Raw genomic sequence first — 18057 nt, forward strand, 5'->3', positions numbered from 1 at the left:
CTTAAGAATTATTATTAATGTGAAATATCCGAAAAAGATTAGCAATAATAAGTTATATTTGGTAACAAATACTAAACCTTTATCTGAGAATGTAAATAAACTTAGGTGGTCTATGCTTGGCCATATACTTAGAATGAGTGAAGATACTCCTGCTTTTTCAGCATTGGTGTTTGGTATAGTACACTCTAATCCAATAAAAGGGAGAATTGGAAAACATCAAACCAATTAAGTACACTTAGAAATGATTTATTTATCAGAAATTTTAAGATAAATAATTTAAACGACCTAATTAATTTGCGTGAGATTGCCAGCAACAGAAATAAGTGGCTTTTGTTATTTTGAATCTATATTTTTACGTTATTTTATTTTTTATTTTTTTGTAGGATGCATGCATATAAGAACGTATCAGATTTTGTAAATCCACAGTGCGTGGTTTTGTTACATTTTTTGGAATAAAGTTACCTATATATATATATATACTGTGGCCAATGATTCAAATGGTAAAGCACTTGAAGGTGAGGGCGTAATTTAAATAACTTTGAAATGTAGGTCTTCGCATACACCTGCTCAATTACTATTTAACTCAAATTCTAGCATTTACACTGTATATTACTATAATTATTTACAATCGAAGCCAAGCAATGTATATATGATAATTTATTTACTCTATATACATTCTTATTGTATCTAATTATAATATAGTAAAAGCGGGATCAACGTACTCTTCAATATTGATTTTCAGTGGGTGAAACCGTAAAACAAAAGTACACGGTCGAAAATACGACGCCTCCATCATGTGTACTATTTTTGTCTATGATGGTCTACTAAACCTTGGATTAAAAAATAGTAAAAGAGTCTTCTTACCTGTAAGGTTTGACGAAAACTACCATATATATACTCTCTAACTTCAATAACACCAACACAATTTCGTTTTCAGTTTGATATTTTTATAAATCAAAACAGGTAAGAGACGTCTAATTCAAACATAAACATCCTTTTTGATTAACTGTATGCATATTTAATACGTCACAATTGCTGAAGGTAACATACCACAATTTCTGACCACAACGCATCTTCATGCGTACGTGCCTGGCAAGCAGCCATTGAACACCAGACACTGAATTTTTCTTTTAATGCATGGTTTTACATCACCCGTGGCAATGCCTTATGGAATTATTAGGCATAAGTTATTTTTAAATAGGTAAATGATAGAGTAAGTGTGAATTGTGTGCGAAAAAATACAATTCATTATAGTCTACAAACATTTTTTTTTAATCAAGTTTAGCAAACATACGTATAAACCTACAAAAAAGCAATCTGCATTCTATTCTGCAAACCCTAAAGTTTGGTTCCAACTTGATCCATCACAGTTCCTAGGTTCGTTGCGTCTTATTGGAAACCAAGCATTAGAAATGTAGAGAGACAGCTGATATTTTATTTTGGTGCTGGAAACTTATTGTCTTATTTTCAATACATTAATTTTAATGAAAGTTAAACTAGCGACATAAACACCCGTTTGTACGATGTTGTTCCAGGCTACACCTGCTGCCGGAATACCGTACACAATTTTAATATAGCTACAACATTTTCTTACGAATTTTAATAAGCGATATTTATTTCGGCGCTGGGAACTTGTTATCGGCATGAAACAAGATTGTTTCAGGCATGATCTTGTACAATGATGTATTTACTTCAGTGAACAGTTCTGGGCTGCTATTATCGCGAACATTTTTAACTAAGTCCCAAGTATTGGTTAGGTCATCACCTACGTCTGTAAGTTCGGCACGGAGGACGTAGGCAAATGTTTTACGTGGCGTGAATCGTCTGTACACGCCAACGTTTCCGACGCCTATGGATTTTGGTGCGTTGTCAGCGATGAACTGGGCACCAGAAGCTTCTTTCCAGTTTTCTTCAAAATCCTTCTTTCTTGCGTCTGTTTCATCATCCATCTATCAAAAAGTTATAATTGTACTTTTACTTGGCACCACCATAAATCTCTATTTTGTCCATTATGTTGTCACTTCTTTGCTGTCATCACTGTCGACTTGTCATTCGTTGTCACTAACAACGTCTAACGTCAAGTTCGTCGCCATCACCACCATAGTCAACTCTTTTGTTGTCGTCACCACCACAGTATAGTTTGTCGTCATTATTCTACATGATTGACGATCAAGCTCCTGGTCATTATCGTCAAATGCGTCATAACGGTATTCTTCGTAACATTCGTATTAGAATACTGATACAAATTGTGTACCGGTATGACAAACTCACCTTAAAATTTGATATCAAAAACACCGAGTCATTACTTTTAGCAAGAGCTGGAGCCCACTCCTGGCCGTCCATGGTTCCAATCTCTCGAAAACCACCTTATTAATATTAGTAATAATACGGTAACTATTCATTTTATAACACACCTAAATATATTCAGTGCAATATAAAATAGGATTTCATCTTTCACGTTAAGAAATTATTTGTTCCATTGCACGAATAAAAAACATTCATTTTTGTTTGTATATCTTAAAATAATGACGGTTTACATCTTCCCTCTTAGAAAATAAATAAACTCGTCAGCAGTAATAGAATACGCTACAGAATTCCTTCGCAAAGTGATGCATATGTTCCAAACACGGTGGAAGTAATATACGTGAAAAACCTGACCGTATCAATATATCGGCTTATCGAATGTATTCGCTTATCAGAGGTTATTCGGCTGTCATCGGGCGTATTGGTACAGTACCGGGGTTCTTTTTATATCCCATGGATTCACATGACTGTATATCCTATTCTAGTATGCCCTGTGCACACTGAATACTAAATAATAAGTAAGGGGTTACCCCGGAGAACTGGTTCACAAAATAGCCCCTGTATCAGGGGGATTACCACCTATCTGATAGGACAGTGATTAATTCACTATTGGTAATCCTTGGCCACATTGCCTAAAGACATAAAATAAAAAAATAAATAAATAAAAAATACGATATGTGTTGAAATACACAGCTAGCAGTATGGCCGTTATCAAAATCATCATGATTCTGGTTACCTATTCTAAAAGGTCGTACCTGGTAAAGCTATAATGGCATCTCCAACACTAGTCTTCTTCATCTGTTCCAACCACTCTCCTGCTGGAGGCTTAAATCCAGCAAAATCATCACTATCAAATCCGGCATAATTAACAAACTTATACAGAGCTGAGAAAACAAAATTCAGTTCAACTAGTTAGTTTAGTTGAACCTTGGATGGTTGAACATGCCTTCGAAAACATCACACCACTCTGACGGTTGGCATAAATTATATTTTTAGTATTATATTTTAGTGACTTTTAAATACCAAAATAAAGTTTGCGTATCCTAATTTTGTTATGTATAATATATTTACCGTTTGGATCCAGATTTCTGTGCAACTGAGTCACACCAAAATGAGGTGTACGCTGGACGTAGCGAGCCGTGTCCCACCAAGAATCAATAAAGGTTGCATAGCCATTCGGTGTCTCGGCTTTTGTAAAGAAATTGAAAAAAATCCGCCATTTATTTGCAGCTCCAGACATAGTGCTTCTACTCCTTCTCTGTTGACCTACCAAATTAGATAGATTTCACTCACCGTTTTACTATATGACAGTGGCTCTATTTTTGCAAGGTCATGAAATCCAATCTTTTGTTGATATTAGATTATAATTGTAAGAAATTTTCGACCAGGCCGTTTTCAAGTGTTTGTGGAAGAGTATTGTGTAGATATGATAATTGGAAAATGATTGACATTTTAGTAATTTAAATTAAAGATATTATATTGCAGGCTCGTCCATACCGTGATGGGCGGATTGCTATAAGCGCTCAATAAACAGTCTTAACGTTTAGCCGGCTAAAATTGTGGCGAAATACGTAGAGTGTGTTCAGACGGCGCTGGGTTTGTTATCTAACGCAAGACGTATACGGTATAATCCGCTGCGTTAAACGCCAAGGTGTTCAGACACAACTATCGACATTCTAATGCCTTGCGTTTATAACACTCTGCTCAGGTCTACGCATATAGGAATATGTAGGCCTAATATTGTTATTTTTAGTTATATAATATTACCGTCAAACATACATAAATTTGTTTCTGTTTGCGGTCTTAGCTAAGACTGTTTTAGCATGGTGGTCTTTTGTAATCGGGGGGTTTAGACCATCAGTTAAGATTTTTTTATTGCAATCCGCCTCTAAAACTGTCAAATAGACTCATCGGAGGCAAACAATTCAGGGCGGCGACAGAAAAAAAAAATGTACGCACTTCTGTGTGTTTCTCAAAAAAAAAAATTGTACATTAATATGAAAAAGTAATATTTTATTCATTTCTTTTATAGAATCGATTTAGAATTTGCCACAATAGGCTTTTTATTTCGACATACAGAGATATTGCCTGAAATATAACATTTTACATCCCCGAAGGAATTACATTACAGGAATATTTATACTTTTACAAAGTTATTTTTCAATATATTTTCAATACCTTTGAATAAAAGTTAAACTAGCAACATAGACATCCGTTGTACAAGGTTGTCCCAGGCTACCCCTCCTGCCGGAATACCGTACACAGTATTTTGACATAGCTACAATATTTTCTTACGAATTTTAATAAGTAATATTTATTTAGGCGCTGGGAACTTGTTATCGGCATGAAACAAGATTGTTTCAGGCATGATCTTGTACAATGATGTATTTACTTCAGTGAACAGTTCTGGGCTGATTTTATCGCGAAATTTTTTAACTAAGTTCCAAGCCTCTGTAAGGTCATCGCCCACGCCTGTAAGTTCGGCACGGAGTACGTATGTAAATGTGTTACGTGGCGTGAATCGTCTGTACACGCCAATGTTTCCGACGCCTATGGATTTTGGTGCGTTGTCAGTGATGAACTGGGCACCAGAAGCTTCTTTCCAGTTTTCTTCAAAATCCTTCTTTCTTGCATCCGTTTCATCATCCATCTGTCAAAAGAGCAATATCTTAGTGTCGGTTCATGGTACTTTCCCTTCTATCTTCACTTTCACTTCCATCTATCACTTCCGTCTATTTTTCCGTACGTAACTATTAAGGCCAATTTACAAAGACGAGCGGTAACGGTAAGCGGAAAACCGCGTGTTCGACGTGAAATACATATCTATTCTGAGCGGGGTTCCGCACAAAAATCCCGGCGTCCGCTCCGCGTTTTGTGTAAATGGTTATAAGAAATAACATAGATTCTATATTTTTGTTTTCCGCTTACCGTTACTGTTACCGCTCGTCTGTGTAATTTGGCCTTTACGGTCCACTTTGTCGTTGTTTAACTACCACTGCCTACGTTGTTGTCACCACTATTACGGCCTACTTTGTCATTGTTGTCAACAACCATCATCACTTGTTTTGTCTATTTTGTCGTTACTATTACGGTCGACTTTGTCGTTGTTTCGTTGTCAATCTCACAGCCTACTTTGTCGTCACCACCACTTTCCACCACAATGATCACATTGTCGTTTTCGTTTTTCCCACCACGTTTTACTATGGCGTTTCGTTCGCACTCATTTAATAGTCATCACCACAGCCTACTTTGTCGTCACCACCCTTTCCACCACAATGATCACATTGTCGTTTTCGTTTTTCCCACCACGTTTTACTATGGCGTTTCGTTCGCACTCATTTAATAGTCATCACCACAGCCTACTTTGTCGTCACCACCACTTTCCACCACAATGATCACATTGTCGTTTTCGTTTTTCCCACCACGTTTTACTATGGCGTTTCGTTCGCACTCATTTAATAGTCATCACCACAGTGTACTTTGTCATTTTGGTTGTCACCACTGTCACCACCACCGCTTGTTTTTTGTCGTCACCATTACTGTCTATACTGTGTCACTGTAATCACAATGTACACTCCCTATGTCGTCACCATTACTGTCTATACTGTGTCACTGTAATCACAATGTACACTCCCTATGTCGTCACCATTAGGCCTACTGTCTATACTGTGTCACTGTAATCACAATGTACACTCCCTATGTCGTCACCATTACTGTCTATACTGTGTCACTGTAATCACAATGTACACTCCCTATGTCGTTGCCGTTTTAACAACCACCATTACAGTTTACCTGTCCATTTAAGCTGTCGTCACACTTAAGGTCTACTACGATCTTCTACATCAACCAACGCAGTTTACTAAAAAAAAACTAAAATAATCTATGGCAGATACCTCACCTTGAAATTGGATATCAAAAATACCGACTCATTACTTTTAGCAAGAGCTGGAGCCCACTCCTGGCCGTCCATCGTTCCAATCTCTCGAAAACCACCTTAAATTAATAATTATTAAATAGTATTAAAGTATATCCAATCCAGGTTACTAGGATGGGTTGCATCATAATCATGAGAAAATAAAACGGTTGAGAGTAGTCAAGCAAGCTATTTGTTAGGACGCGATTATTCCACTGCGGAGCCACATGGCATATTTTCGACCACTATGGCATACCGTAATTATTCTTCCGGACATGGCGGCTTATTCGACTGTAGGATCATTCAATTGCCCCTTTGTAGCCTGTATTCCTTACTTGTAGCCTTAGTCCATTCTTATGTAAAATATCTCCAGCTTGATAAGCCCGTGGTCAAAACAATTGTAAAAATGTGTTACCTATTCTAAAATCATTTTACCTGGCATAGCTTCAATAGTATTTCCACCACTAGTTTTCTTTATGTGTTCCAACCACTCTCCTGCTGGAGGCTTAAATCCAGCAAAATCATCGCTGTCAAATCCAGCATAGTTAACAAACTTATATAGAGCTATCAAGAAAAAAATGTACAGTTAAAATATTCTCAAATACGTAATCTAATACGTCATTCGGACACTCCAGGGGGAGAGGGCGCGGGGTAGTGGTGATCTAACGCTACGGTCGACCTTTACAGAAGAAATGTATATCCCGATCTATATGTTTCCCTTTTTATCATGGTGCCGATATTGTATGTTCAACTTCAAATTATGTATATAATGAATTGCGATAATAAAGTTCAGTTAAAAAAAAAGATGAACGAATCGTAGTAGTACTTAAATTCCGATAATAATACCGAAGTGAAAATAATGAAATAAACATTAGTCCAACTTGTAATATAAATTTCAAACGAAACCCGCTCAATCTACATTTATATTCAATTTCAATATTCACATTCATGATTCTAATCAGCATTTTGGCATAGCTAGTAATAGACTGCAGTTCTAACTATAGAACTGAATTATCTCTACTCGTGAGTTACTTATTGTCTTTGTCATTCATAATTTATTCACTCACATTAATTAACAACATATAGTTACATACAATATTGCAGGGATCTTACAAAGAAAAGTTTATTTTCTGTATTCGTAAGACTGGACCCCTTGAAAAGAAAAAAAAATCATAAAGACAATTTAAAATTCAATTCAATTTATTTAGTCATCGTTTATAATTACAATTTCAGTATATAATTGATGGCAATGATCCTGCATAAAGAAGTTTACAATTCTGTTTTCGCAGGACCCTTTTTATAATATTTGCTGGTATAATTCTAAGCAGTAATTTGTAATTTAAATGAAGAAATAATCTTATCATTACATGATTAACTTCACCGTGCTTTCTTTTGTGTTTAATATTCTATTGAACTATGTATGTAATTTGATCAAGTGGAACAAATTCCAATACCCTTTTCAATATAATATTTGTTCAAGCTTCACCCAATAACGCAAACACAGAAAAGAAACGTTATCCCACAATCTGAATCTTTGGTGCGCAATATGCAGAATTGGCCCTACAATTGAATTATTCTCAGGCGAATCAAGCGGTGGGGTGTGGTGGGGTGAGTTTCAGCTGGATTCGCAACTGTTAAACCATAGAGAAATATGCCACAGATTAGTGCGCACGCATGAGTGTCTCAACTGCCAACATTGACATGGATCGCCAAACATAAGCCTCGAAATATTATCGGTTGCGTTGCTATGCCATAAATAAATGATAATATGCCCTCGCGACAGGCATTTTGATTCGGTATTGGCAAGGATGTGATTAATAATTGCAGTAGTATATCATAAGTCGAGATAGTTTGCAATCTAAATCAAATGCTTTTACAGCCACTTGACCAGGCCTCTAATTCTTAATACTATAGGCCTATAGTTAATGGATACCGGTACACCAGCCATGCAACACCATATATAGTGTGTTACAGGCCTAGGCCTCCCTATAATATGCCTAACATAGAAATATGAATGAATGGATGCGATAGAATTAGTACAATACCTACCTTGCGGTTCCAGGTTTACATGTAACTGGGTCACACCAAAGCTAGGCATACCCTGCACGTATCTGGCCGTGTCCCACCAGGAATCTAAAAATGTAGCATAGCCAGTCGGTGCCTCGGCTTTTGTAAAGAAATTGAACAATATTCTCCATTTATTTGCAACCCCTGCCATATTCCTGTCTATAGCTTGTAATTGCTATACCGTGTACGTTGTTCTTGAGCTACCAACAACAGAGATTGCTTTCACGGCGTTTATACACCGGGTCAATTATTATTATTATTAGGTCATGCAGCAGTCTTTGTCCATAATAGATTACATATCAATCAATCGTCGCATATCTTTTTACCGCGCCTTTATTCAACGTGCTCAAGTGTTTGCATAGGCTAATAAAAAAACAACGTGAATTTGCACTACTTAAAAACCTTTGATATTGCCTGGCAAATTTACTTTACTATTATTTGTGTGAGCTAAGAAAATCGCACTTGAAGCAGCGGCTAAATTAAAGAATGACCTCAGATTGGACAATTTCATAAATACGCATCCAACAGTACTACCTATTACAACAGGATAGATACAAATAATCTATCTTGATTTAAAAGGTTTCGTTTGAAGCTTACACTATAATGATGAACTTTATGAACTTTAAAGATAATTAAGACAGATACAGTAGATGGATGTGGAAATCCACTTGCTCATAACAATAAATTATAGATATCAGAACACCCTGGTACACCGCTGATGATAGTGAGTGCCTCGAAGTCATTCATAGCCCTTACTTCAAGCCCTTTCCTCCAAGATCTTCTCAAATTTTTCCTTCAAAAGCACTCTTCTCCAGGTTTTCCTCTTCCTATCCCTCACCCTTCTATTTCTAATCCATCCGCCACCGCACTCTGTCAATAAAATTACATGGAAGGTTTCATGCGATTACGATAATGCATAATTTATTTTTCAAGTAGCTTTGAATAAAAATGTTCGCGCATTTGACATTATTGGGAGAGCTTTTAAATTAATCTTATTGATGTTATCTTCGCACAAATCTGAAAAATGACTAAAATATCTGCCAAATTCAATTAATGTAACTGTTCTTAACGGTGCACTTTTTATGCAAATGTCGTACATACTGTCTGGGCAAAATGTAAGAGTGTAATCACCTTTGGCATGCACGTGTTCTGTTCTATTTGTCATTTAGCTGTTATACACAATGTGTTGACTTATTTAACAGAAATAAACACAAAAACAAAACCAATTGTGGTTATGAGGTACAACTATATTAATTTTTGAACTGCTGTAAATATTCTTCCAATTTAAATCACAAGCACGTTAATTACTGGATAACTAACATATAAAGTTAGCCTAGTTTTTTACCAGAACCTGGATCTAGACAAAAAGGCCTTTATTACAATCATTAAAACATCGTCTGATTTGATCATAAACTTTTACTCGGTATAAAATTGTTCAAGCTTGTGTTTTCTAAAAGTGTTATGACATCATAGCAACTTTAGTCACCATACCTTATTTGGTATAAGTAAAACTTGGGGATACCTACTGTAGGTCTATTAATAGCCTAGTATATGAAAATGATTGCAATACAGTAGTAGTCGCCAGTTAAAGCGCAGATTCTGTGAATGTGGGTACACTGTCAGATACTATAAGCACATTATACAAATACACCTGGGTTTGTGTTAATAATTACAAACAATAAAAACTTCGTCTGTGCATCGTCAAATGCTATACTGTATCTTTCAATCGAACGTGACAGTTTCAACAAAGTATTTTAAAAAGCGCAAATGTTTTACTGTGTTTAGTGGTACAATATCCAAAACAGACAAATACATTTTTTTACTGATTGTATAAATAATATATTTAAAAAAAGGTTTCTCTTTGCACCAGCCGTCGGACAATCATCATCATCTATCACCATCATACTTTACCATCATCCATTTCATCATCATCGTCACTATCCCCACCACCACCATCATCACCATCATTATCATTACTATCCCTATCACCATCATCATCACTATCCCCACCACCATCATCATCACCATCATCATCACTATCCTCATCACCATCATCATTACCATCATCATCACCATCATCATCATCACTATTCTCACCACCATCATCATCACTATCCCCACCACCACCACCATAATCATCACTATTCTCACCATCATCATCATCACTATCCTCACCACCATCATCATCACCATCATCATCATCACCATCATTATCATTACTATCCCTATCACCATCATCATCACTATCCCCACCACCATCATCATCACCATCATCATCACTATCCTCATCACCATCATCATTACCATCATCATCACCATCATCATCATCACTATTCTCACCACCATCATCATCACTATCCCCACCACCACCACCATAATCATCACTATTCTCACCATCATCATCATCACTATCCTCACCACCATCATCATCACCATCATCATCATCACTATCCTCATCACCATCATCATTACCATCATAAACACCATCACCATCATCACTATTCTCACCACCATCATCATCACTATCCCCACCACCACCACCATCATCATCACCATCATCAACAAGTGGTTTTGCAGAGGACATGATGATATCACGAAATAGCAAATCTAACCTATATTGAAATTGTCTTGCAGCTGTAGCAGGATTGCTTCGCAACTAGTGTGTTCTTTCTGAAAAAGTCAAGTTTTTCACATCACTATCACTCAAAATAGTACCATACTGTCTAGCAATTGTTTGAATGACATCTGGCCACTGCATATCTGCTGCAGACACAGTAATAATAATATTTATTTGGAACAACACTTTTTTAACAGTGGCACACATGCGTAGATGGTGCGTCCATACCAATTACAAAATTCAATACAAAAACAATGAAAAATAAAAACTGAAACGAAAATAAAACATATTTGAGATAATGACATAAAATTTGACTTGACGCTATTACAAAACTTATTTACAAAAATAAACTACACTAAAATACAACTACTAATTTTGCAACAGCAATGGAAAAGACAACACTTAAGTAAAACAGTTCAAAGTTGTAATACAATTGCATTTCTTAATTTCCAAGCACGGCTTGTGTACATTTTACAATAACTGTCAAATACAGCATAAATGTCGTGAGAGTTATTTTTATGGAATAACGTGCTTCCAAGGACATATTGAACCTTAATAGATAGGTCACTAGAAATAAAATTTACCCAAGTATCTACACAATTTATTGCAATAAGTTTATGTTGAAGTGTTTGTAATTCTTCCATTCTAATACAATGTAACTTATTACAAATAAACAGGAAATGTTTAACGTCTTCTTCACCTGACCCACAAACCTTACACTTGTCATTTAGATTATCAATGTTCCACTTATTTGTAATTTTTCCAAGTGGTAAAGTGTTTGAACGAAGTTTAAATTTTAAACTTGAGCCATAAAAATCTGTTTTATCCAGTAGGTAAGGTTCTAGGCTAGGTGACTCTTTTATCAAAGAGTAATCAAGCAAAGATGATTTTCTTAATACTTCTTGTTTCCAAAAGGTAGAATACGATTGTTTAATTGTATTTTCAAATGGCTTGACCCAGTTTATATCAATATCAGTACCTGTACATATATCATAAGAATGGCATTGAAATCGAACTTAATATAATCACAAGTTTTTTCAAATTCATTAATAAATTGGTACCTTGAATTAAAATTCTTATGTCTAATAATTGTGTTTAATATAAGTTTTGGCCAACGATACATTTCCATACACATAACATTTCTTATATATTTTGCTTTAAAAATATCCTGAGTTACTTTAATTGGTTGCCAACCTAGATCGCCATAAAGTGCCTCTTTTGCAGTGCTTCTACTCGCTTTAAGAATTGTTCGCGCCATTTGTAATTGAAGAGACTCAATCCTTTGTATGTCTTTAGTATTTGTATTGACACATACAGCACAAGCATAGTTAATAGTCGGAAGGCCGATACTTCTCCAAAGGATATCTCCATATACAAAACGATCAAAATTGTTGAGTCTATCTATAATAGATTTAATGTACGCAATGATCCTATTGCCCTTTTTAATAACTTGATTGATGTGGAAATTGTCTTTTAGATTTCTAGAAATGTATACACCAAGATACTTATATGTTTCAACTTCAGATATAAAAGTATCCCCCAATTTCCAAAGTTTTTCGCTATTCAGATTCTGGCCTATTATCAAAACATTTGACTTTTCACTATTAAAATTAAATTTCCATTTTTTAGCAAATAAGGATACTAAATCTAACATTTTATTGAGTTCTTTTTCGCTATCTGCTAAAAGTACGATATCGTCGGCCCAAAAAAGGCTACCAAGGCAGATATCGTGTATGCGCACACCTAACGCGTGTTCTCGTAATAATTTAGTGAGTTCGTTCATTATTATGCAAAACAGGGTTGGGGAAAGGACACACCCTTGCTTAACACCTTCTTCTATATCAAAAGACTGTGTTTCAATGTCACCAAATCTTACTTTCCCCTTAACATTGTCGTACAAGCTACTTATAATATTCCATAATCTACCACGAATTCCAATATTCCATATTGCCATTAGCAATCCATCTCTCCATACGCTATCAAATGCTTTTTTTATGTCAAGGAATGCTAAGTAAGTCTTCTTGCCTTCCGCAAGTCGGCAACTAGCAATGTTTTTAAGAGTGAAAATGTGGTCTTCACATCTTCGGTGGGGTCTAAACCCTCCCTGAACTTCTGAAAGGGTATTGTTTTCTTCTAAGAAGTCGGAAACTGTGTAATGTACAACTCTATTGAATATTTTAGAAACGCAAGATGTTAAAGATATTCCTCTAAAAGTTATTTAGGTCCCTTCTATCACCCTTTTTATATATTGGTACTACAATGCTACTATTCCATTCCGACGGTACTTTTTCAAGACTAACAATTTTTTTGAATAGTGATAACATTAATCTATTTAAAATCGTCCCACCGTTTTTAAGTAATTCATTAGATATATTGTCAGAACCAGCAGATTTGTTGTTTTTTGATTGGTAGATAGCAGATTTAACTATATCTAATGTGAGTTTAATGTCAACTATTGATTTAGTGCTATCCTCAACATTTTGCCTACAGTCATTATTTATTTTAAGGTTATTAACGAAATTGACTGTCTCTATATAATCTTTATCATACTCGGAATTAACAGTAAAAAACCATGTTGGGATTCTTAGCTGCCTTACCAAAGCTAATACACCATAGAACAGAGATTGAAAGTAGCCAGGTGAACCCCGTATATTCTTCAAAATCTTGTACACTTTGTCTGCCTTAATCATTTCGTTCATCTTTTCAACATTTTTTATTTGGCATGCTTTAAGAATTTGACCTTGGAATTGATTCCCGGAAGCTCGTCTGAATATGAAATGATTTATGTCCCCATAAACTTGTTTGCTTTCTACTGCGTACTGGGCACTCAGAAGATAATCTATTGATTTTGCAAATCTGCCGTCACAGTCAAGTAGCCGTTGATTGAAATATCTTCTTGTATGTATATATATTTCTCTTTCAGAAGTCAGAGCATTATTACCATATGGGTATTTGTCTGGATTTGCCAATTCCTCAAAATATTTATCTGTCAGAAGGTTCAGAGGTTTTTCTCCTTCGCCAGGAGCAATGCAAATGACTTTGTTGGTAATATCTGGATTTTCTTTCAGCATTCAGGTTTCATAAGGTAAACCAGAAACCTCTGAATTGTTTTCGAATGCTGCTCATCCTAATAATTTTCAATTTCTTCTTTATTCGTCAAGTTCTCATGATCAGAAATGTTTGTCACTGTAACTGTGGGTTCATTTCTGTGTTCATTTCCTTTATTCTCTTCCAGCACAACATAGTGGTATTGTGCAATTAGTCCAAGGTGAAATTCATGAGTTGTTCTAACCCTTGAACATACTTTCTCTACATGGTCGCTATTTGTCGTATGTACATGTACTTTCAATGAGAACTGATCTGCAATCGCTTGCAACACTATGTGATCTCCCCACTGGGAGCCATTCTCTACTCCATCTAAATATCTGAGCCATCTAATTTCACTCTGAGTATCTGCGTCACTTGTGCTATAACAAACTCAGGATATTTTGACATATAAATTGCAGTATGTTGAAGTAAAGACTTAGGATCTGTTTTATGGATTCCTAGGCTTTCTAACTGATGACATACTGCTGAATATAAACAGTCGCGATCTCGTGGCACATCAACTACTCTCATGTGAATTACATCTGCAACACGACCAATGTCATGATTTTCCAGGATAGCCCAAAAAGCTTATCAGCTTATTTCCATTGGGATCCTTTTACAATCTAAAATAAAAAATATAAACATTACAAAGTATAGCATTAAACACGTAAATATAACAAAAACAGTAATATAAAAAACAAGTTAAATTAAAGACTATGATTGAATTATAAAGTTATTTGGTTGAACAGAAATGTGATTTAACATTTTTCTTAAAATTAAATTCGTTTTCTATTTGTTGAATGGAATGAGGTAGGTTATTCCATGCCTTTATGCCTGTATAATAAAACGTTTTAGATATTTGACTATCAGATTTAGGAACTGAAAAACCATTGACACTACTTCTAGTCATATAATGGTGGTTAGATGAAACTCTTTGAAACTTTTCAGTCAAATAGGGTACTGATTTTCCATAAAAAATCTTATGAACATGATTAAGTTTGAGTTGGCAAATTCTATCCTCTAGACATAATTGACCAATTTGGTTCAGTTCGTCTTTACCAATATGTGCACCATTATTTTTATTTAATATAAACCTAGCAACTTTATTTTGACTAGTTTGGAGTCTTTGTTTAAGTTTTTTAGAAACACCGGAAAACCAGGATCAACATGCATAGTCAAAGTGACAAGTAATCAGTGCCGAACATAGAATTTTACGAGAAAACAAATTTAGACATGCAGAATGTCTATACAAAAATTTAAGTCTTGAATTAGTCTTACTAAGAACTTTTTTTATTAATGTTCTTGTAATGTGGATTGTTTTCTTTCAGCCACCGAAGTGCCGATAGGACCTTCTGAGGGTTTACATAATCATACATGTAATATGACTTGTATTTTCTTCTCCGTTTAAACTTCCGTGGCAATAACTGACTCTGTGAAGGCAGTCGCGGAAACAACTTACAAACAGTGTTCACTTTTGCTGGGACATTTACAGCAGGACCATGGATTGCATGTTGCCTTCCACGTGGTAATCCTACCAGTTTTATGAAAGGAATTCTTTGAGAAATAAGTCGTAGTTCAAGTGGGTTTAAATGTTTCAACTCTGGGGACTGATCTGCAAGTTGTAAGTTGTTGGCTTTGGATTGGCATGGCATTTTCTCATTTTTCATGGATTTATGTGTGACAAATCCATTCTTTGTTATCCATTGATGTTCTTCTGTAACCACAAATAGCATTAAAAATCTGTGTTTTCAGCTTTTGATAATTCAGTGGTTTAAATTGTACTACTGAACACCGATATAATAATCTGTGACACGAACAACAAATATAATCAGCAGCATCTTTCACATGTTTATGAAAATTAGCAATTACTTCTGCACTACTTGTAATGCTTAAGTGTCTTTTCTGACGCTGGTTTTTCACATTCTCACGCACCTTGTCACGTCGTGCACGCTTTTCAACATCAGTTTCCACACTTCGAGTTCTTTTTATATTTTGGTCTTCTTTGGCCAGTCTCTTTTTTTTTGTTCCGTTGTTTCCGTATTTCGGGATCTTGTAACATTTGTTTTTAGTTTGGCCAGTCTCTCTTTTTTTTTGTTCCGCTGTTTCCTTATTTCGGGATCTTGTAACATTCGTTTTTAGTTTGGCCAGTCTCTCTTTTTTTTGTTCCGTTGTTTCCTTATTTCGGGATCTTGTAACATTCGTTTTTAGTTTGGCTAGTCTCTCTTTTTTTTGTTCCGTTGTTTCCTTATTTCGGGATCTTGTAACATTCGTTTTTACTTTGGCCAGTCTCTCATTTTTTTCTTCCGTTGTTTCTTCACTTCGGGATCTTGTAACATTCGTGTTTACTTTGGCCAGTCTCTCTCGTTTGTGCTCAGTGGTTTCCTTATCTCGAGTCTTGGCCATACATGACCTCGATTCTTTTCTTCGTTGATCTGCACTTTTCTTTTTTGTTCGAGGCATTTTTTAAAGTATAAAACAAAAATATTTCTCAGTAGTGTGTATGATAATAGTCATTAAACAGGCGCATATGGAACGCCTCCTCTGCCTTCAGTTCACAATGGTCATGCAGTACACACCAATTGTCATGCAGTACACACCAATTGTCATGCAGTACACACCAATGGTCATACAGTACACACCAATCGTCGTTCACATTTATCATGCAGTACACACCAATGGTCATGCAGTACACACCAATCGTCATGCAGTACACACCAATGGTCATGTAGTACACACCAATCGTCATGCAGTACACACCAATCGTCATGCAGTACACACCAAACATCATGCAGTACACACCAATCGTCATGCAGTACACTATGGAACGCCTCCTCTGCCTTCAGTTCACAATGGTCATGCAGTACACACCAATGGTCATGCAGTACACACCAATGGTCATGCAGTACACACCAATGGTCATGCAGTACACAACAATGGTCATGCAGTACACACCAATCGTCGTTCACATTTATCATGCAGTACACACCAGTGGTCATGCAGTACACACCAATCGTCATGCAGTACACACCAATGGTCATGCAGTAGCACAAATCGTCATGCAGTACACACCAATCGTCATGCAGTACACACCAAACATCATGCAGTACACACCAATCGTCATGCAGTACACACCAATCGTCATGCAGTACACACCAAACATCATGCAGTAGGCCTACACACCAATGGTCATGCAGTACACACCAATCGTCATGCAGTACACACCAATCGTCATGCAGTGAAATATTGCGTAATTTATACCGCCACCTATCGACAAAATCGAATATCACGTGACGTTTATTAGACTACATTTTAATGATTCCCCCGTGTATTTACTATGCCCTGTATTTACTATGCAATCACTTTGGTGCAGATAGATTATTACATACCGCAATGAATCATATATTGATGTTGTCTTTAATTAGGCCTATTTATAATATTTGGTAAGATTTTGGTAATGCAAATACAATAGCCGGTATCATCACTGCACATCGAGCCACTTCCATAAAAACAACCCGATCAAAGATCCGTATACGTTATAAACTTTTCTTTTTACATAATAATAAATACATAATTTTTATATGTTTCATTATAAATCAGGCGTATAATTTATACGCTACACAAGAAATAAAATTGAACAAAATTGAATTGACATAAAAAAATCTTATTTCGTTTTGTTTCCAAGGTGAGACTCGAACACGGTACCACGAGTGGTATAGACGCGATCACAGACCATTGAGCCATACGCACCTGTTTGAAATTTTAAGGAAAAATCATCCATATATTTACTATGCAGTAACCACTTAGGTGAAATTTTATTACATACTGTTATGACCATATGCAAATTTGGTTTCCGGGTGAAATTTTCTTCAGTTTAACAGTTATCGTTTTGTATAGTATATACTCTAACTGAACCTACATACAGATAGAAAATTATTCACTTAATTGTCATATACATATACAGGTATGTTTTGTAATTTTATCCTGTAATATACAATAAACCACATTTTCATAATGGCTCGTGCAAAAAGTGCTGCACAAAGACGAAAAGAGCAGAAAATGAAACAACGAG

At 35.7% G+C, this 18057-nt stretch overlaps 2 protein-coding genes across 2 annotated transcripts; both read right to left on the minus strand.

Annotated features, from left to right (window-relative positions):
* Positions 1-1581: 1581 nt before the first annotated feature.
* LOC140039806 (uncharacterized) lies at positions 1582-3561 on the minus strand. Its single transcript, XM_072085402.1, has 4 exons — positions 3376-3561; positions 3060-3188; positions 2272-2366; positions 1582-1949 (listed from the first exon to the last, which is right to left on the minus strand). Exons 1-4 carry the CDS (start codon positions 3542-3544, stop codon positions 1614-1616), a joined length of 729 nt encoding a protein of 242 aa, XP_071941503.1. The 5' UTR covers positions 3545-3561; the 3' UTR covers positions 1582-1613.
* A 741-nt stretch (positions 3562-4302) lies between these two features.
* LOC140039807 (uncharacterized) lies at positions 4303-8531 on the minus strand. Its single transcript, XM_072085404.1, has 4 exons — positions 8267-8531; positions 6653-6781; positions 6203-6297; positions 4303-4954 (listed from the first exon to the last, which is right to left on the minus strand). The coding sequence occupies exons 1-4, from the start codon at positions 8433-8435 to the stop codon at positions 4619-4621; spliced, it is 729 nt and encodes a 242-aa protein (XP_071941505.1). The 5' UTR covers positions 8436-8531; the 3' UTR covers positions 4303-4618.
* Positions 8532-18057: the final 9526 nt, after the last annotated feature.

This window comes from Antedon mediterranea, chromosome 2 (assembly GCF_964355755.1).
Source record: "Antedon mediterranea chromosome 2, ecAntMedi1.1, whole genome shotgun sequence".
NCBI classification, from domain to species: Eukaryota; Metazoa; Echinodermata; class Crinoidea; order Comatulida; family Antedonidae; genus Antedon; species Antedon mediterranea.

Bases quoted from the DNA above. Each gene is read 5' to 3' on its own strand.
- LOC140039806 (XM_072085402.1), bottom strand. From the start codon at position 3,544: ATGTCTGGAGCTGCAAATAAATGGCGGATTTTTTTCAATTTCTTTACA. The intron at 3,189-3,375 runs GTAAATATATTA...TTGTTTTCTCAG, and splicing joins CAGAAATCTGGATCCAAACG to CTCTGTATAAGTTTGTTAAT. The intron at 2,367-3,059 runs GTACGACCTTTT...AATATTAATAAG, and splicing joins TGCCATTATAGCTTTACCAG to GTGGTTTTCGAGAGATTGGA.
- LOC140039807 (XM_072085404.1), bottom strand. From the start codon at position 8,435: ATGGCAGGGGTTGCAAATAAATGGAGAATATTGTTCAATTTCTTTACA. The intron at 6,298-6,652 runs GTAAAATGATTT...TATTAATTTAAG, and splicing joins TACTATTGAAGCTATGCCAG to GTGGTTTTCGAGAGATTGGA. The intron at 4,955-6,202 runs GTGAGGTATCTG...CTCTTTTGACAG, and splicing joins TTTTGATATCCAATTTCAAG to ATGGATGATGAAACGGATGC.